The sequence below is a fragment of the Crinia signifera genome, chromosome 3 (assembly GCF_055691185.1).
Source record: "Crinia signifera chromosome 3, ASM5569118v1, whole genome shotgun sequence".
NCBI classification, from domain to species: Eukaryota; Metazoa; Chordata; class Amphibia; order Anura; family Myobatrachidae; genus Crinia; species Crinia signifera.
This window is the reverse complement of record NC_139219.1, coordinates 322,340,780-322,356,930: the sequence shown is the minus strand read 5'-3', so window position 1 is coordinate 322,356,930 and position 16,151 is coordinate 322,340,780. Positions and strand designations below refer to the sequence as shown.

The following is a 16,151-nucleotide window of genomic DNA, read 5'->3' as shown; positions in this document are numbered from 1 at the left end:
CCAGGGACATACACCGTACAGCCTACCTCCAGACCCTGAGACCTACACCGTGCAGCCTACGTACAGACCCAGGGACATACACCGTACAGCCTACCTCCAGACCCAGGGACATACACCGTACAGCCTACCTCCAGACCCAGGGACATACACCGTACAGCCTCCCTCCAGACCCAGGGACATACACCGTACAGCCTACCTGCAGACCCAGGGACATACACGTACAGCCTACCTCCAGACCCAGGGACATACACCGTACAGCCTACCTGCACACCCAGGGACATACACCATACAGCCTACCTCCAGACCCAGGGACTTACACCATACAGCCTCCCTCCAGACCCAGGGACATACACCGTACAGCCTACCTCCAGTCCCAGGGACATACACCGTACAGCCTACCTGCAGACCCAGGGACATACACCGTACAGCCTACCTCCAGACCCAGGGACATACACCGTACAGCCTACCTACAGACCCAGGGACATACACCATACAGCCTACCTGCAGACCCAGGGACATACACCGTACAGCCTACCTCCAGTCCCAGGGTCATACACCGTACAGCCTCCCTCCAGACCCAGGGTCATACACCGTACAGCCTCCCTCCAGACCCAGGGACATACACCGTACAGCCTACCTCCAGACCCAGGGACATACACCGTACAGCCTACCTCCAGACCCAGGGACATACACCGTACAGCCTCCCTCCAGACCCAGGGACATACACCGTACAGCCTACCCCCAGACCCAGAGACATACACCGTACAGCCTACCTCCAGACCCAGGGACATACACCGTACAGCCTACCTGCAGACCCAGGGACATACACCGTACAGCCTACCTGCAGACCCAGGGACATACACCGTACAGCCTACCTCCAGACCCAGGGACATACACCGTACAGCCTCCCTCCAGACCCAGGGACATACACCGTACAGCCTACCTCCAGACCCAGGGACATACACCGTACAGCCTCCCTCCAGACCCAGGGACATACACCGTACAGCCTACCTGCAGACCCAGGGACATACACCGTACAGCCTACCTACAGACCCAGGGACATACACCGTACAGCCTACCTGCAGACCAAGGGACATACACGTACAGCCTACCTACAGACCTAGGGACATACACCGTACAGCCTACCTCCAGACCCAGGGACATACACCGTACAGCCTACCTGCAGACCCAGGGACATACACCGTACAGCCTACCTCCAGACCCAGTGACCTACACCGTACAGCCTACCTCCAGTTCCAGGGACATACACCGTACAGCCTACCTCCAGACCCAGGGACATACACCATACAACCTCCCTCCAGACCCAGGGACATACACCGTACAGCCTACCTGCAGACCCAGGGACATACACCGTACAGCCTACCTGCAGACTAAGGGACATACACGTACAGCCTACCTGCAGACCCAGGGACATACACCATACAGCCTACCTGCAGACCCAGGAACATACACCGTACAGCCTACCCGCAGATCCAGGGACATACACCGTACAGCCTACCTCCAGTTCCAGGGACATACACCGTACAACCTACCTCCAGACCCAGGGACATACACTATACAGCCTACCTGCAGACTCAGGGACATACACCGTACAGCCTACCTGCAGACCCAGGGACATACACTATACAGCCTCCCTCCAGACCCAGGGACATACACCGTGCAGCCTACCTACAGATCCAGGGACATACACCGTACAGCCTACCTCCAGACCCAGGGACATACACCATACAGCCTACCTGCAGACCCAGGGACATACACCGTACAGCCTACCTCCAGACCCAGTGACATACACCGTACAGCCTACAGTACCTCCAGTCCCAGGGTCATACACCGTACAGCCTACCTGCAGACCCAGGGACATACACCGTACAACCTACCTGCAGACCCAGGGACATACACCATACAGCCTACCTGCAGACCCAGGGACATACACTATACAGTCTACCTGTAGAAAGAATTTCTTTACGGTCAGAACAGTCAAACTCTGGAACTCTCTTCCCAGAGAGGTGCTAAAGGCTGGCTCATTAAATGCGTTCAAGGCAAAGTTGGACAAACATTTACTGGAGAAAAACATCCATGGGTACAAATAAGAAATATAATTTGTCTGTAAAATACCAGAACCTACCAAATCAGCAATGGATATCTATACCAGGTTGAACTAGATGGACGCAAGTCTTTTTTCAGCCTTACCTACTATGTAACTATGTACCTGCAGACCCAGGGACATACACCGTACATCCTACCTGCAGGCCCATACACCATACAGCCTACCTCCAGACCCAGAGACATACACCATACAGCCTACCTGCAGACCCAGGGACATACACCATACAGCCTACCTCCAGACCCAGTGACCTACACCGTACAGCCTACCTGCAGACCCAGGGACATACACCATACAGCCTACCTCCAGACCCAGGGACATACACCATACAGCCTACCTCCAGACCCAGAGACATACACCGTACAGCCTACCCTCAGTCCCAGGGACATACTGTACTCCGTACAGCCTACCTTCAGACCCAGGGACATACACCATACAGCCTACCTCCAGACCCAGGGACATACACCGTACAGCCTACCTCCAGACCCAGGGACATACACCGTACAGCCTACCTGCAGACCCAGGGACATACACCGTACAGCCTACCTGGAGACCCAGGGACATACACCATACAGCCTACCTCCAGACCCAGGGACATACACCGTACAGCCTACCTGCAGACCCAGGGACATACACCGTACAGCCTACATCCAGTCCCAGTGACATACACCATACAGCCTACCTGCAGACCCAGGGACATACACCATACAGCCTACCTGCAGGCCCAGGGACATACACCATACAGCCTACCTGCAGACCCAGGGACATACACCATACAGCCTACCTGCAGGCCCAGGGACATACACCGTACAGCCTACCCTCAGTCCCAGGGACATACTGTACTCCGTACAGCCTACCTCCAGACCCAGGGACATACACCGTACAGCCTACCTCCAGACCCAGGGACATACACCGTACAGCCTACCTCCAGACCCAGGGACATACACCATACAGCCTACCTCCAGACCCAGGGACATACACCGTACAGCCTACCTGCAGACCCAGGGACATACACCGTACAGCCTACCTGGAGACCCAGGGACATACACCATACAGCCTACCTCCAGACCCAGGGACATACACCGTACAGCCTACCTGCAGACCCAGGGACATACACCGTACAGCCTACATCCAGTCCCAGTGACATACACCATACAGCCTACCTGCAGACCCAGGGACATACACCATACAGCCTACCTGCAGGCCCAGGGACATACACCATACAGCCTACCTGCAGACCCAGGGACATACACCATACAGCCTACCTGCAGGCCCAGGGACATACACCGTACAGCCTACCCTCAGTCCCAGGGACATACTGTACTCCGTACAGCCTACCTCCAGACCCAGGGACATACACCGTACAGCCTACCTCCAGACCCAGGGACATACACCGTACAGCCTACCTCCAGACCCAGGGACATACACCATACAGCCTACCTCCAGACCCAGGGACATACACCGTACAGCCTACCTGCAGACCCAGGGACATACACCGTACAGCCTACCTCCAGACCCAGGGACATACACCGTACAGCCTACCTGCAGACCCAGGGACATACACCGTACAGCCTACCTCCAGACCCAGGGACATACACCGTACAGCCTACCTCCAGACCCAGGGACATACACCATACAGCCTACCTCCAGACCCAGGGACATACACCGTACAGCCTACCTGCAGACCCAGGGACATACACCGTACAGCCTACCTGCAGACCCAGGGACATACACCGTACAGCCTACCTGCAGACCCAGGGACATACACCGTACAGCCTACCTCCAGACCCAGGGACATACACCGTACAGCCTACCTGCAGACCCAGGGACATACACCGTTCAGCTTCCTACAGACCCAGGGACATACACCGTACAGCCTACCTGCAGACCCAGGGACATACACTGTACAGCCTACCTACAGACCCAGAGACATACACCGTACAGCCTACCTCCAGTCCCAGGGACATACACCGTACAGCCTACCTCCAGTCCCAGGGACATACACCGTGCAGCCTACCTCCAGACCCAGAGACCTACACCGTACAGCCTACGTACAGACCCAGGGACATACACCGTACAGCCTACCTACAGAACCAGGGACATACACCGTACAGCCTACCTACAGACCCAGGGACATACACCGTACAGCCTACCTACAGACCCAGGGGCTTACACCGTACAGCCTAACTACAGACCCAGGGACATACACCGTACAGCCTACCTACAGACCCAGGGACATACACCGTACAGCCTACCTACAGATCCAGGGGCTTACACCGTACAGCTTACCTACAGACCCAGGGACATACACCGTGCAGCCTACCTCCAGTCCCAGGGTCATACACCTACACCGTGAGTTCCCATTGTAGTGAAGGGGTCAAAGTTGCACAACCACTCCCTTACTGTACCCATCATTTTCCTTCTAATGTGTTTCACCTTTACCAGGGCACAAATCTAAAGTAGGCTTCAATTTCGTACAAGTGTGCAGCGAGGTAATGTGTTCATCCCGCAAACGGCATGCGCCCAGCTCTAAATGAGACCCAGCTCTTAAGGAAGACAGAAATCAGCGCTCGCTGGTGATATAAATGAGGAATAAGGTGCGGGTGCCATTTTCCTGGAGACCTGCGCATGGGCACAGAAACACTATGGCACGGGCTCAGAGTCTACGCCAATGAGGCTGCAAACTAAGAGGAGGGGGCCTGCATACAGGCCCCTACTCTCTTAATCCAGACCTGTATAACACCCTTCGTCCAATGGGATTGAAAGCACTTTACTTATCTTTTCAGAGCCTGAGGCAACCATCCTAGATCTATTCTAGGTTTTTCAGGACTTCAGATCACATACATGTAGGAGATGGCCTCCTCTGGAAGGGGAACAAAGGTGGTGCTTCACAGTTGTTGACGAGTGGTGGCTGGGGGGGGGGCGATGCTGTGGGAGCGCATGGTGTTTGCAGATTCCGATGAGTCTAGCCATCCGGATGGAATCTACTAAAAATGTCCCTCCAAAAATGTCCGCCACCTTGGAAGAGACAGATGCTGGAGGTTTTACTGGACAGTTGGATAGATGCTAGAAGTCCTGCTGGGTAGATTATATCGCTACCTGGATTTAAAGATTTAGGGTACCACTGGTAACAAGCAAAAAAACAACTGCCAATGTATAAGAAACCCGCAGCTATGAGCATGTAACCGCTGGCAATGAGCATGAAATCTCTGGCAACGAGCATGTAACACCTGTCAATGAGCATGAAACTCCTGGCAAAAATTATATTAAATGTATGGGGGGGGTTTGGCAGTGAGGCACAACATGCCTAGTTACACCATTGGAATGCAGCATCAGATCATTTCTGTACATATTTTTCTCTAACAATATTCTATATAACTCCATTACAGGAAATTCATGGGAAATCTTTAATAAATGAAGTTAAACTGTTGCCTGTTGTTTGACTATCTTCAGGTGTTTCCTCTGTGGCCTCTCTGATGTCCCTAGCTTGGGTGCTAGCCTCCTATCACAAGCTCTTACGGGACTCTCGGGATGACAAGAAGAGCATGAGTTACAGAGGAGCCCTCATCCATCTCTTCTGGCGACTATTCACCATATCCTCTCGGGTTATCTCTTTTGCCCTCTTTGCTTCAATCTTCCAGCTCTACTTTGGGATCTTTGTAGTGGTCCACTGGTGCGTCATGGCCTTTTGGATCATCCATGGTGGGACAGACTTCTGTATGTCTAAGTGGGAGGAGGTGCTCTTCAACATGGTGGTAGGAATTGTGTACATTTTTTGCTGGTTTAACGTCAAGGAAGGACGGACTCGATATAGAATGTTTGCTTATTACACTGTTATTCTGACAGAGAACGTTGCCTTGACGATCCTATGGTATTTTTACAGAGATCCTAACACAACTGACTCATTTGCCGTGCCAGCACTGTGTTGTGTTTTTCTTAGTTTTGCTGCCGGGATTGCATTCATGTTCCTGTATTATGGCGTGCTGCATCCCATGGGGCCGCGAGCTAAGATGTTTGCCAGCTCCTGTTGCGCCGAGCTGCTCTGGGGCATTCCTTTGCCACCCGATGTTGAGCCCATGGCGCCCCAAACCCCTGGGCACCGGGGGACACAGGCAACGCCCACCAGAGCTGTGGCGGAGCAACAGGACGATCTAGCAGCTGACACATGCTTGCCCGTTTTCCAGGTGAGACCAACGGTGCCATCCACTCCATCCGGGCGCCCTTATTACCAAGAAGGGCCCCTCATAAAGATCGACATGCCAAGAAAAAGATACCCAGCTTGGGATGCTCATTTTGTAGACAGACGATTAAGGAGGACTATCAACATTCTTCAGTACGTCACCCCGACAGCTGTAGGTATAAGATATAGAGATGGTCCTCTTCTGTATGAGCTTCTTCAGTATGAGTCTTCTCTCTAAATACTCCAAGGCGCCAGAGGAACCTTATTTTTGTTTACGAGAATCAAAGCTCATTAAGAAGTTACGCAAGAGAAAGAGCTTAACCTGAGCTTAATTTCTGGTCGCTATATGTATACAAAGATATTCTCTATGTTTTGTAAGTTTAAAAGAAAAACAAAAAAAGACTATTCTTTGGTGTTTTACACAAGAGAAACAGTATTGAAACATCCATGCTACGATCTTGGGTGGAGAGAAGACATCTCCACTCCGTCTTTTATACATTATACACCAAGTGTAGAGAATTCATGGGACTGGTGCTGATAGAACAAACTAACCTTCAACTGCCTTACGCCCTTTGGTGCTGAGTTTCATTAACTACTGTCACCTCTCTAATGCAAAATCGGTGGTTATTCAGTCAGGAAAGCGATGAAGCCTTTTTTTTCAATTTTTTTTCTCCGTCTGACTCCTTTTTTTGAGGTCATGGTGTGGAGTAAAGCCAAGGCGCAACTCACGCCTCACACCAGGGATAGGGGACCCCCTCCGCGTCTTGCTTAACCTTTTCACTGCGGGCCCTCTCCTGCCACAGTAAACAGGTTAAGGCGGAACGGGGACCTCGGGCAAGAGCTATGTGAGGGTCAGGCGTATTCTGCTTGCACTGAATTCACATAGTAATACCATTTTTACTTCCAAAAAAAATAATATGAATCAATAAACAACCGTTAACCTTCGATCGAACACCAAAAAATAAATAAAAAATACAAAAAGTAACTGTTACACATGAGTCAGAAATTCAGTAATAATCAAACTCAGCATGGTAGCAAAAAGTTTGAAGACAATTTAAAGGCACAATACTTGGTTGGTGACTGCAAAATTAAAAAAAAATATATATATATTTTATATTTAAGGCTGTGGAGAACACGGTGTGTGTTACAATAACCCACTAAAGTCCTGTTTGTGTCTCATGTTTAATCTGAGCCTTAAGGTAATCTTTAGTGTTAATAATATTATTTTTGTTCTGTCTTACAAGAAGATATATATACAGTTTCTAGGTTATTTTCCTCTAATCAACAGAGAATCAAACAATTACTGGTGCTTCGTACTTCTTTCAGTTGTGATCGGTTATAAACCCGTTCACATATAACTTGGTGCATTCTAGAACTGCAGTGAAATTGTTCTCCTTTGTACAGTGTGTATATGACTGAAATTAATAAGACTGCTGCTACAATTTTTTTTCCCGTTTACCTGGAGTTCTGTAAGATAATATCTATCTTTTCTGTAAAGCTTGACAAACCGTACTGTGTTTTAGGTGATCGGACTGATAACAACTGAGTTTTCTATTTTATTTTAAAAAGTTTTAATTCAGTTTAGATTCCTGATACGTGCACAATGCGTTCTCGTTGGGTCAGTACTGGAAAAAATATTGCTCTAAAATTCAAATTTTTGTTTAAAAAAACAACACCTCAGTATATGATGATGTGTCCTAGAGTATTGCTCCTTTAAACGGCCATTTTGTTTCAGGGCATCTTTTCCCACATTCGCTGTACTTGGCAAAAAAATATAAAAATAAACACTATATAAATATATATATACATATATATATATATATATATATATATATATATAAAAAGAGAGTATATTTAAGTAAATAATGTTAGTCTTTGTGTGCGTGTGCAGTTGAAAGGGTTTATGTTTGCTTTTTGAGATTTTTTCACATTGAAAGAGTTGTCCGTGGCTCGCGCCAATGTTGGGCCGGTAGGGAGATGTTCATCATTTTGTGTCTGAAATCGTTTTTTTTTTCTTTTTTAACCTTGCAGTGTCCTAGTTATTCAACAAAGTGATGCAAAGAGGCATTTTCAACAAAATCTATTTAAAAAAAAAACCCGACACACAATTTTGTGTATCTGCAAGGAATTATGGGATTTTTTTTTTAGAAAGGGCTGCTTCACAACAAAACTGTAGTCCACATACCAAATAAAATATAGTAAATGGTTCGGCTTTGAACCAAACATTCCAATTCCCCCCCCCCCTATCAAATAGTCCATAATCCTAGGAAGAGATTTTTTTTTTCTTTTTATAGTTCCAAATTTCCATTTGTACTGCTTTTTTTTTCTTTTGAGTGCCAATATTATCAAAATCCACGGTCACATAAGATTAAAATATATAAATTGTGGTATCTCCATTTTTCAGATAGACATTCTAAACACCTGTATTATTAAAGTGGGCCCACCACAAACTGATTATTTTAACAAGCAAAAAAATATATAACGTTTTATATATATATATATATATATATATATATATATATATATATATATATATATATATATAAATATATATATATAAACATTTATATGGTATTTACATTCTGGCGTTCAGGGGCTTTTACCATAATTCCTTAATTGTTAATAAAAAAAAGGCAAATTTTTCAAATAAATATCCTTTCTTTGGTTTCTTACTACTATTATTTAATAAGCGTATAAAGAAAAAATATCTTTTAACGAATAATAAATTATGGTAAGCAAAGCTGCAGGAATTCTCGTGTTGTATTTTTTAGAGGTGGGTTTACAATTTTTTGCTTTGCAGTGTAATTCATTTAATATATCATAGTCATTTCGGAATACTACATATTATGGCACAAAATCATTTCTTACTGAAACCACCTCAACTTTACTTCAATAAATCAGCTCCCCCCCCCATGTGGTGCTAGTGCTGTAAGTAATTACTTGAAGAGATTCTGCATCTTTTGTTAAACTATTAACAAGAGTATGGTCATCTTTCTGCAAAATCATGTTCACCTTTGTACTGTATAAACTTACAAATTGGTCCACTTTTAACCCTTTGAGTGCCAAGTGAATTTGTGGAAAGAGATGTGAAAATTCCCAAGCAAACATTTTTAATTATCATAATGACCTTTAATGTTTACCTTATTCAGGAAATATGTTTTCTTACACAACATTTTTTATTTGAATTGATATAACAAAGGTGAGGGACGCTGGCATTTTTTAGTGGATCTGTTGCACATCTCTTACAGAGATGTTGGCACTGAAAGGGTTAAAACAACTTTTAACTAGTACATTTCTGAGGGAAATGAAGACTACAGGCTGTGGGGCTTGGGGATATATGATCTGGGATTGTATTTGGGCGCCGTGAGAGTCAACTTTTTATTCTAGAATTACAAAAATTGTGGTTTTGCTCAAAGCAGGTTGTAGTTTTTATATATCTAGTACATTCTAGAAAATATATAACTGGAATCTGATTTTGGGAGTTTTAAGTAATGCTATTGCCTAGGGTCTTTATACTGAACAGATATCTTGTGGTTTCTTGTATATAACGGCAGTGGTCATAATCACGGTTAGTAGGGTCTAAATGAACCTTCGTGCTGAATATTATGCTCTGTTTCTGACCACAATTCACACATTTTTTTGAAGGTCCTATAAACCTATTATAATATGTTAATATAATTTCATGAGGTATATTGTCGCTAAAGAGGAATTTAATACCTGCCGCATTTGACCAAAATATTTTGATGGCGGGATTCGGCTTTGACCCAACCACTGGTACATCACCCAGTTCCATCCATAGAAATGCAAAAAAAAAAAAGTTAAGTAGAACACAACTTTTTTTTTTGTGTACCTCTGTGACGCATTCAGTTTGTTTTATATGACATTTTCCCATGTTTTTGCCAAATAGTAAAATTTCTGAGTATATATATTGATAGAATTGTAAAATATTTTTTTCTCTTGCTAGTTCTGTGCAAGCAATTACCTTCTGTAATTAGCCACATAGTCCAGTGCCATGTCCCCAAGCTTACAATAAAGCTTTTACTGCACGCGTTTTACCAAAACTCTTAACATTTACTTTGTTGGAGAAATTATTTTGCAAATCTCTTTATAAATTAGATTTTTCGGTTATGTTGCGTGTTGAAAGAAAAAAAAAAACATTCTCGCACACAATACAACTTCTTTCAATTTTAAGTAAGGTATTATTTTAAATTGATAGACTTTTATATCTTTCAAACATTACATTATGCATTATATTTTTCATTGTGTGGCCAGTTTAAAATGATGCAAAATAAAACCTGGATTTCAGGTTTACCGGATTGTGTTCTTAAAAATGCTTCAAACACAGCGTTAACTGTCGTATTTAATGCCAATTTATTTAACGTGTCTTTTAGAAAGCATAATCAGATGAAAAGCAATTTGTTTATAACACATTTGTGGGTTACTGCTTCTTCATCTGCTCTTCCTGGTGCTGCCTGCTTATTACAGGGCAGCCATTTCCTGCACACAGTGGAGACAGTGGACATTTTGTATCCAATATTCATAGATTGAAGTAAAATGACTCGGACTTAATGACATCAATGAAGTATGAGACACCACCGATCCTATAATGTATCTGTCTGAAAACCGGTAGGGGACTAATGGTGGTGGCACATGCCATAGCATGTGACTTCTAACCACATGGCACAGGACCCCCAGACTCTTTGCGATGGGGTCCACTGAGGTTTGGGACTTCATGTCCACACTTGTTCCCCACAAATTGTCATAAAGAACTTATAAACTATCCTTTAGAAATGTGAGAACACACTCTATGGTGACATTTACAAAGATGGTTGTTCTATTTCACATAAGATGTTGCTATGGGCAACCAATCAGATACTATCTATTATCTTCTATAGGGTGCTTAATAAATAAGAAGTAGATTCTGATTGGTCACCCATAGCAAAATCCCATGTAAAACTCCCATCTTGAGAACGCAGTCTACTAATTTAAATAAGTATACAAAATGGCTGCCTCTGTTGTGTGCGTGTAACAGATAAACAATAAAACCGCAAATTCAGTAGTTTTGTATATGAAAAATGACAAAGGTGATATCTGAGGGGTGAGAAGAGAGACATGCAAAATGCAGTGCTGTATATTACACTACCGGGTATGTTACCTTGTTAAATCTAAACGGAACCGGGAATTGTGAATGCCAATTCCAATTATTTACAAGTCTGCCTGAGGTGATTATGTGGACTCAGTCTGTGTCTCCCTAGGATTTTCTATTATTGTTACAATTGTGAAAAATGTCTGGTGCACTGAGTAATATTAGATTAAGGCTGCTCTTGACATCTCTAGTAGTGAAACGCGCTGTTGCCTGGTTGTGGCCTTGGTACAAGCAAGGTGAGAAACATACATCTTGCTGGAAAGCTAAGGCATTCTGGGCTGCAGATGTGAGGTCTGTAATGAATGTGCCAACCAATTTGATTGGCTGTGGCTTCTTTCCAATACGGAAAATACTGTGATTGACTGGGGGCCAGTTGAGGGTGGTTCGGACATTCTCTACCATATGCCAACAGTTTTTATTTCCGTTAAATACTTTATCTGCAATGCTTCCTTGTTTTAACTGCAGGCCAATCTTCCTAGATACTTACAAATGGTCAAATAAAGTTTAAAGTAGACAATTTTAAAGGCACTTTTCTAAAACATCCACCACCAACCCTCGCCCTCCCAATGCGTTTTGCATCACTCTAGCTTTGCGATAATATCAGCAGTGCTAGAACTTTACTGCAAGTTTTATTACATTATCACTTGAGCCGTTGGCTTCCAGAAGATGGAAGCCTTTTCAGACCATTATGTCTTTAGCAGAGGTAAAGGGAAGTCTAAGTGGGGTTGCAGGTTGGGTTGGGAAATGGATGGTGAGGGGGGGGGGGGGGGGGGGCAGGAGGTTGGTCAACTTTTCCTGAAAAACGGCTTCTTCCATTCTTTTTTATTAAGGCCAGTTATGGAAATTGATCTTTGTCCCCAGCATATTGCTATTTTAATGACAGTTTTGCCTTAATGCATTATGATCAGGGGAGAGTCTTTTAGCTTTTTAAATATTTTTTTATTTTTAAATCTCGCCATTGGTACAGTTCGTCAACTTCTTCTATGTGTTTTGGAGGTTGATGGGATTGTCAACAGTAAGTATACAATGAGCTATCCTTCTTCTCTGGCCAGCAGGGATAGAGGGGAAGTGCCGCCTTTGGGTATATTAATGGCACATGGTGGCTTAATCCAGACTTTATTTAGCTTGGTCAAAACACAGTATGCTTGAGATGTGTTTGTCAAAACGTCAAGATGTTTTTTTAGATCCTGATCAAAAACTCCCAGCGCACCAGGTTTTGTAGGTTTCCATAATAACAAGTGACTTAAATTGGTAGCTCATTGTAGGAGAAGCCCTCCTAAATAAAAGATGACCCCTGGACACAAATGGGCTACAGACCTGTTACCTTAATGCATGCCACAAATAATTTAATAAGGGTAACCTAAACTTTCCACTAGAGGCCAACCAAATCTCCTGAATAGAGACTGTAGAAGCCAAAGCTCGGTACATGTAGACCAGCAGTGGAAGACAACCAATAGAGGCCAACAAAGCTCTTTAGTAAAGATGGGCAAAGCTATTCAGTAGCGGCCAACCAGAGCTCTTCAATACTTTAATAAGTCAGATCAATGCTCTTCAGTAGAGGCCGACCACAGTTTTTCAGTAGCGGCAGGCCAGAACTCTTCAGTTGAGATCTCCCACAGTTTTTCAGTAGCGGCAGGCCAGAGCTCTTCAGTTGAGATCTCCCAAAGTTCTTCAGTAGAGGCAGACCAGATCTCTTCAGTATTGGCTGTTCAAAGCCAGGCTTGGACTGGCCCAAAGGGAAACGGGGGGAGGGACCCTGGTGGGCCCCACTGTCTGGGGCCCATCTTTAATTTCAGGTTCCAGACTGCGATACTTGGTTTGTACTGTGTTACCCTATTAGAGGACCAGTTACATGGATGGAAATGGGTGCTTGGTTTGTTTGCTTGGTGCTCCTGCTAATCAAATCTAGAGGTTTGGTTAACATATATGCACATGTCCAAGCACTGTAGTATTCATGTTTTCTACAGGCTACATCCTATCGAATGGTTGGCCAAGCCTCTGTGGTGGCTGGCGACACTTATTAAGCATGGGCCCCTACTGCTAAATTCCCCCGGTTGAGCCTTTCACGCCCAGTCCTACACTGATTGAAGCTCTTCAGTGGAGGCCAACCAGAGGTCTACAATAGAGGCTGATCAAAGCTTTTTAAAAGAGATCTGCCAGAGTATCTTCAATACCGTAACCAATACAGTCACCCAAAGCTCTTACATACTGAAGAAACTATGCTCTAGGGCAGTGACGTAACTAGATATTTGTAGGCCCCATAGCAAGTTTGTAAGGGCCTCTATGTACCACCCAATGGGGAAAGATGTATGTGCACATGACAGGAAAGGTGGTCCCATTTCAGCTGTGGGCCCCATAGCAGCTGCACCCACCTCAACTACTGTATGGTAGTTACACCCTTGCTCTAGGGCCAGGTAACAGAGAATTTTTTAATATTTTCTTCCTATAGTTCCACAGGAGCAAAAAATAAAAAAAAAAACATTATTTATCTGTGAAAAAATATATTCCTTATTGTTTATATTCAATGTCATGTTCCAGTTACCCATAACAACAAATCATTCAGAGCTGTGCTGCTGCTCATGCATTTAACAGACATACTAAATGTTTTACACATTTTTATATAGCCTTAGTCTGTTTTTTTCAGGTGGGTTGTCTCTGTGACAAGGAGAAGACTTTCTCCTACACCTAGATTATAAAACACCAGTTTCTAAGGTTATCTGTTCAAACCATTCAAGTGTTGTCAGATACTCATTTGCTTTTCCTCTTGTTACAGTAGTTGCGGTTAACCAACTACAAGTTTCTTGAGCACAGGCTGTGTTTTTGGACCCTTTCATCCCGGCCTTTGCAGTTCTTCAGGCGTTACACATCTGCATTATTAATCTTTCGTGTGCATTATGGCTGAAATACATAACTTAGAATATCCAGCTTCTCTGCAGTATTAAGAAATTGTAAGTGCTTCATTTTAACCATAAGTGGGCAGAGACATAATTTTCTATGTTGCTGTAGAACTAGGGTTTGCATGTCCCAATTTTTTAGAGATGAATGCTCTTGAGATGAACAGTTCTAAAAGCACAAACAATTTATTCTGTCGGTGTCATATAACACCAAATAATACACACGTGTAATACCTGATGATCACGCTAGTGGGTCAAATCAGAGGTTTTACTGTTTATGGCACAATTTTGGCCTTGGTCATGCTGAGTAAAGGGTGACAATATTATGTCAGGCTTGAAGGGAGATGTGTTATGCACTGGAAAGAGATAAAGTTTAGAAGTTGCCCAGGGAAACCAGTTAAGTTCTGTCATTTCAAACACTGTGCTAGATAACTGACAGTTAGAACTTAATTAAAGGGTATAAGTCAGTTGAGGCTGATTAATTTCCAAAGGCAGAAGAAATCAGTCCATGGTTGGGGACCATGGAATGGTTTCTCCTGCAAGCGGATGCATGCAAGGCAATGGTACCGAGGGGATTCCGCTGTGTTTCAGCTCTCGGTAAGCAGCCATTTTCGCTGCCTACCAAGCCAACCCTAAATGTGATCTAATAGGTTAACATAGTATGCTGGAATTCCCTTTTTAGGGAAGGTTGTCACTGGATCCAGACAAGCTGGAGGTGAAGCGAGCGGAGTTAGAGGAACCTGTAGCCAATCAGAGCATCAGCTGCTGGATTTTGGTGGTTTTAGTCGTAGCTCTAGATGAAAGGAACGCTATAAATCCAACGTGTTACAGGCTAAATTTGCATTTTATTTGCAGATGTTAATTAGATGGAAGTCTTTATTTGCATTTTCACTTCAGTTATAAACTAAGCCATTAAAATATGTTACCTGATATATAATGTAATGTAAGGTAATAATGAACAATTTTAAATGATAGAGGTTTCGGTGAACTGGAAGAGCCACATACTCCACGTTTTATACGAGCCTCCCCCTACCTACAGCTGTACATGCCTGATATACACAGATTCATTTCATTTTAAAAAATTTGAATTTGAAAAAAAGTGCAATGAGAACATTGAGGCTTAGAATTATATCAGCGAGTAGCTGTGATTTAGGACAGTTGTTATGGATTCCACCGTACTGATCATATTATCTCACGTGATCAGGAGGCTTCGTAACAGGGGAATGAAAGTTAGTGGCAGAACTAAGAGCTTGCTGTTTCCCATAGAGCAACAACATTGTTTCACCACAGTAACAACACTATCTGGGAATAATGGAGACTGCAGTTAGTTTGCCTAAAGAGGAGACCTCTCTAATGGGATTATTACACCTGTACATGGCAGTACAGCGAGTCTCATACAGGGATAATCACGCGAGAGCTACCGGCCTCTTGTGCGATTTCCCCTGTATGAGACTCCCTACATGGCTGCCAGACCACACAGACCAGCGACTTGTAACCTGCGGCAGCGTGGGACGGCTGCTGCAGGACGATTTGTATGTTTTTTTTTTTTTTTTAAATGGCCCCCCGAGGCATTATGCCTCAATGTAAACGGCTCGCGGACCCCAAAAGGTTCCCCACCCCTGCATTAGGAGATAGTTCTAAAAGGGTGTGGTATAGAAGTTCGACATTGTCTAGGTCCACCCCAAATGGTCAACACACACAAGGTCAACACTGGAAAAATGACAACATAAGGAAAAAATTGGTGCGGAAAAAGTCGACACATAATAAAAGATTGACGTGGGTTTTTCACAGGTTTTTTTGTGTGTC

At 44.2% G+C, this 16,151-nt stretch overlaps 1 protein-coding gene across 1 annotated transcript in view; it reads left to right on the top strand.

Moving 5' to 3' along the window:
* Positions 1 to 8,777, top strand: part of XKR6 (XK related 6) — a 167,416-nt gene extending 158,639 nt beyond the window's left edge. Inside the window, exon 3 of the mRNA XM_083178776.1 lies at positions 5,579 to 8,777. Within this exon, the coding sequence (XP_083034902.1) occupies positions 5,579 to 6,543 (965 nt within the window). The 3' untranslated portion in view covers positions 6,544 to 8,777. The remainder of the gene's footprint in view (positions 1 to 5,578) is intronic.
* Positions 8,778 to 16,151: the final 7,374 nt, after the last annotated feature.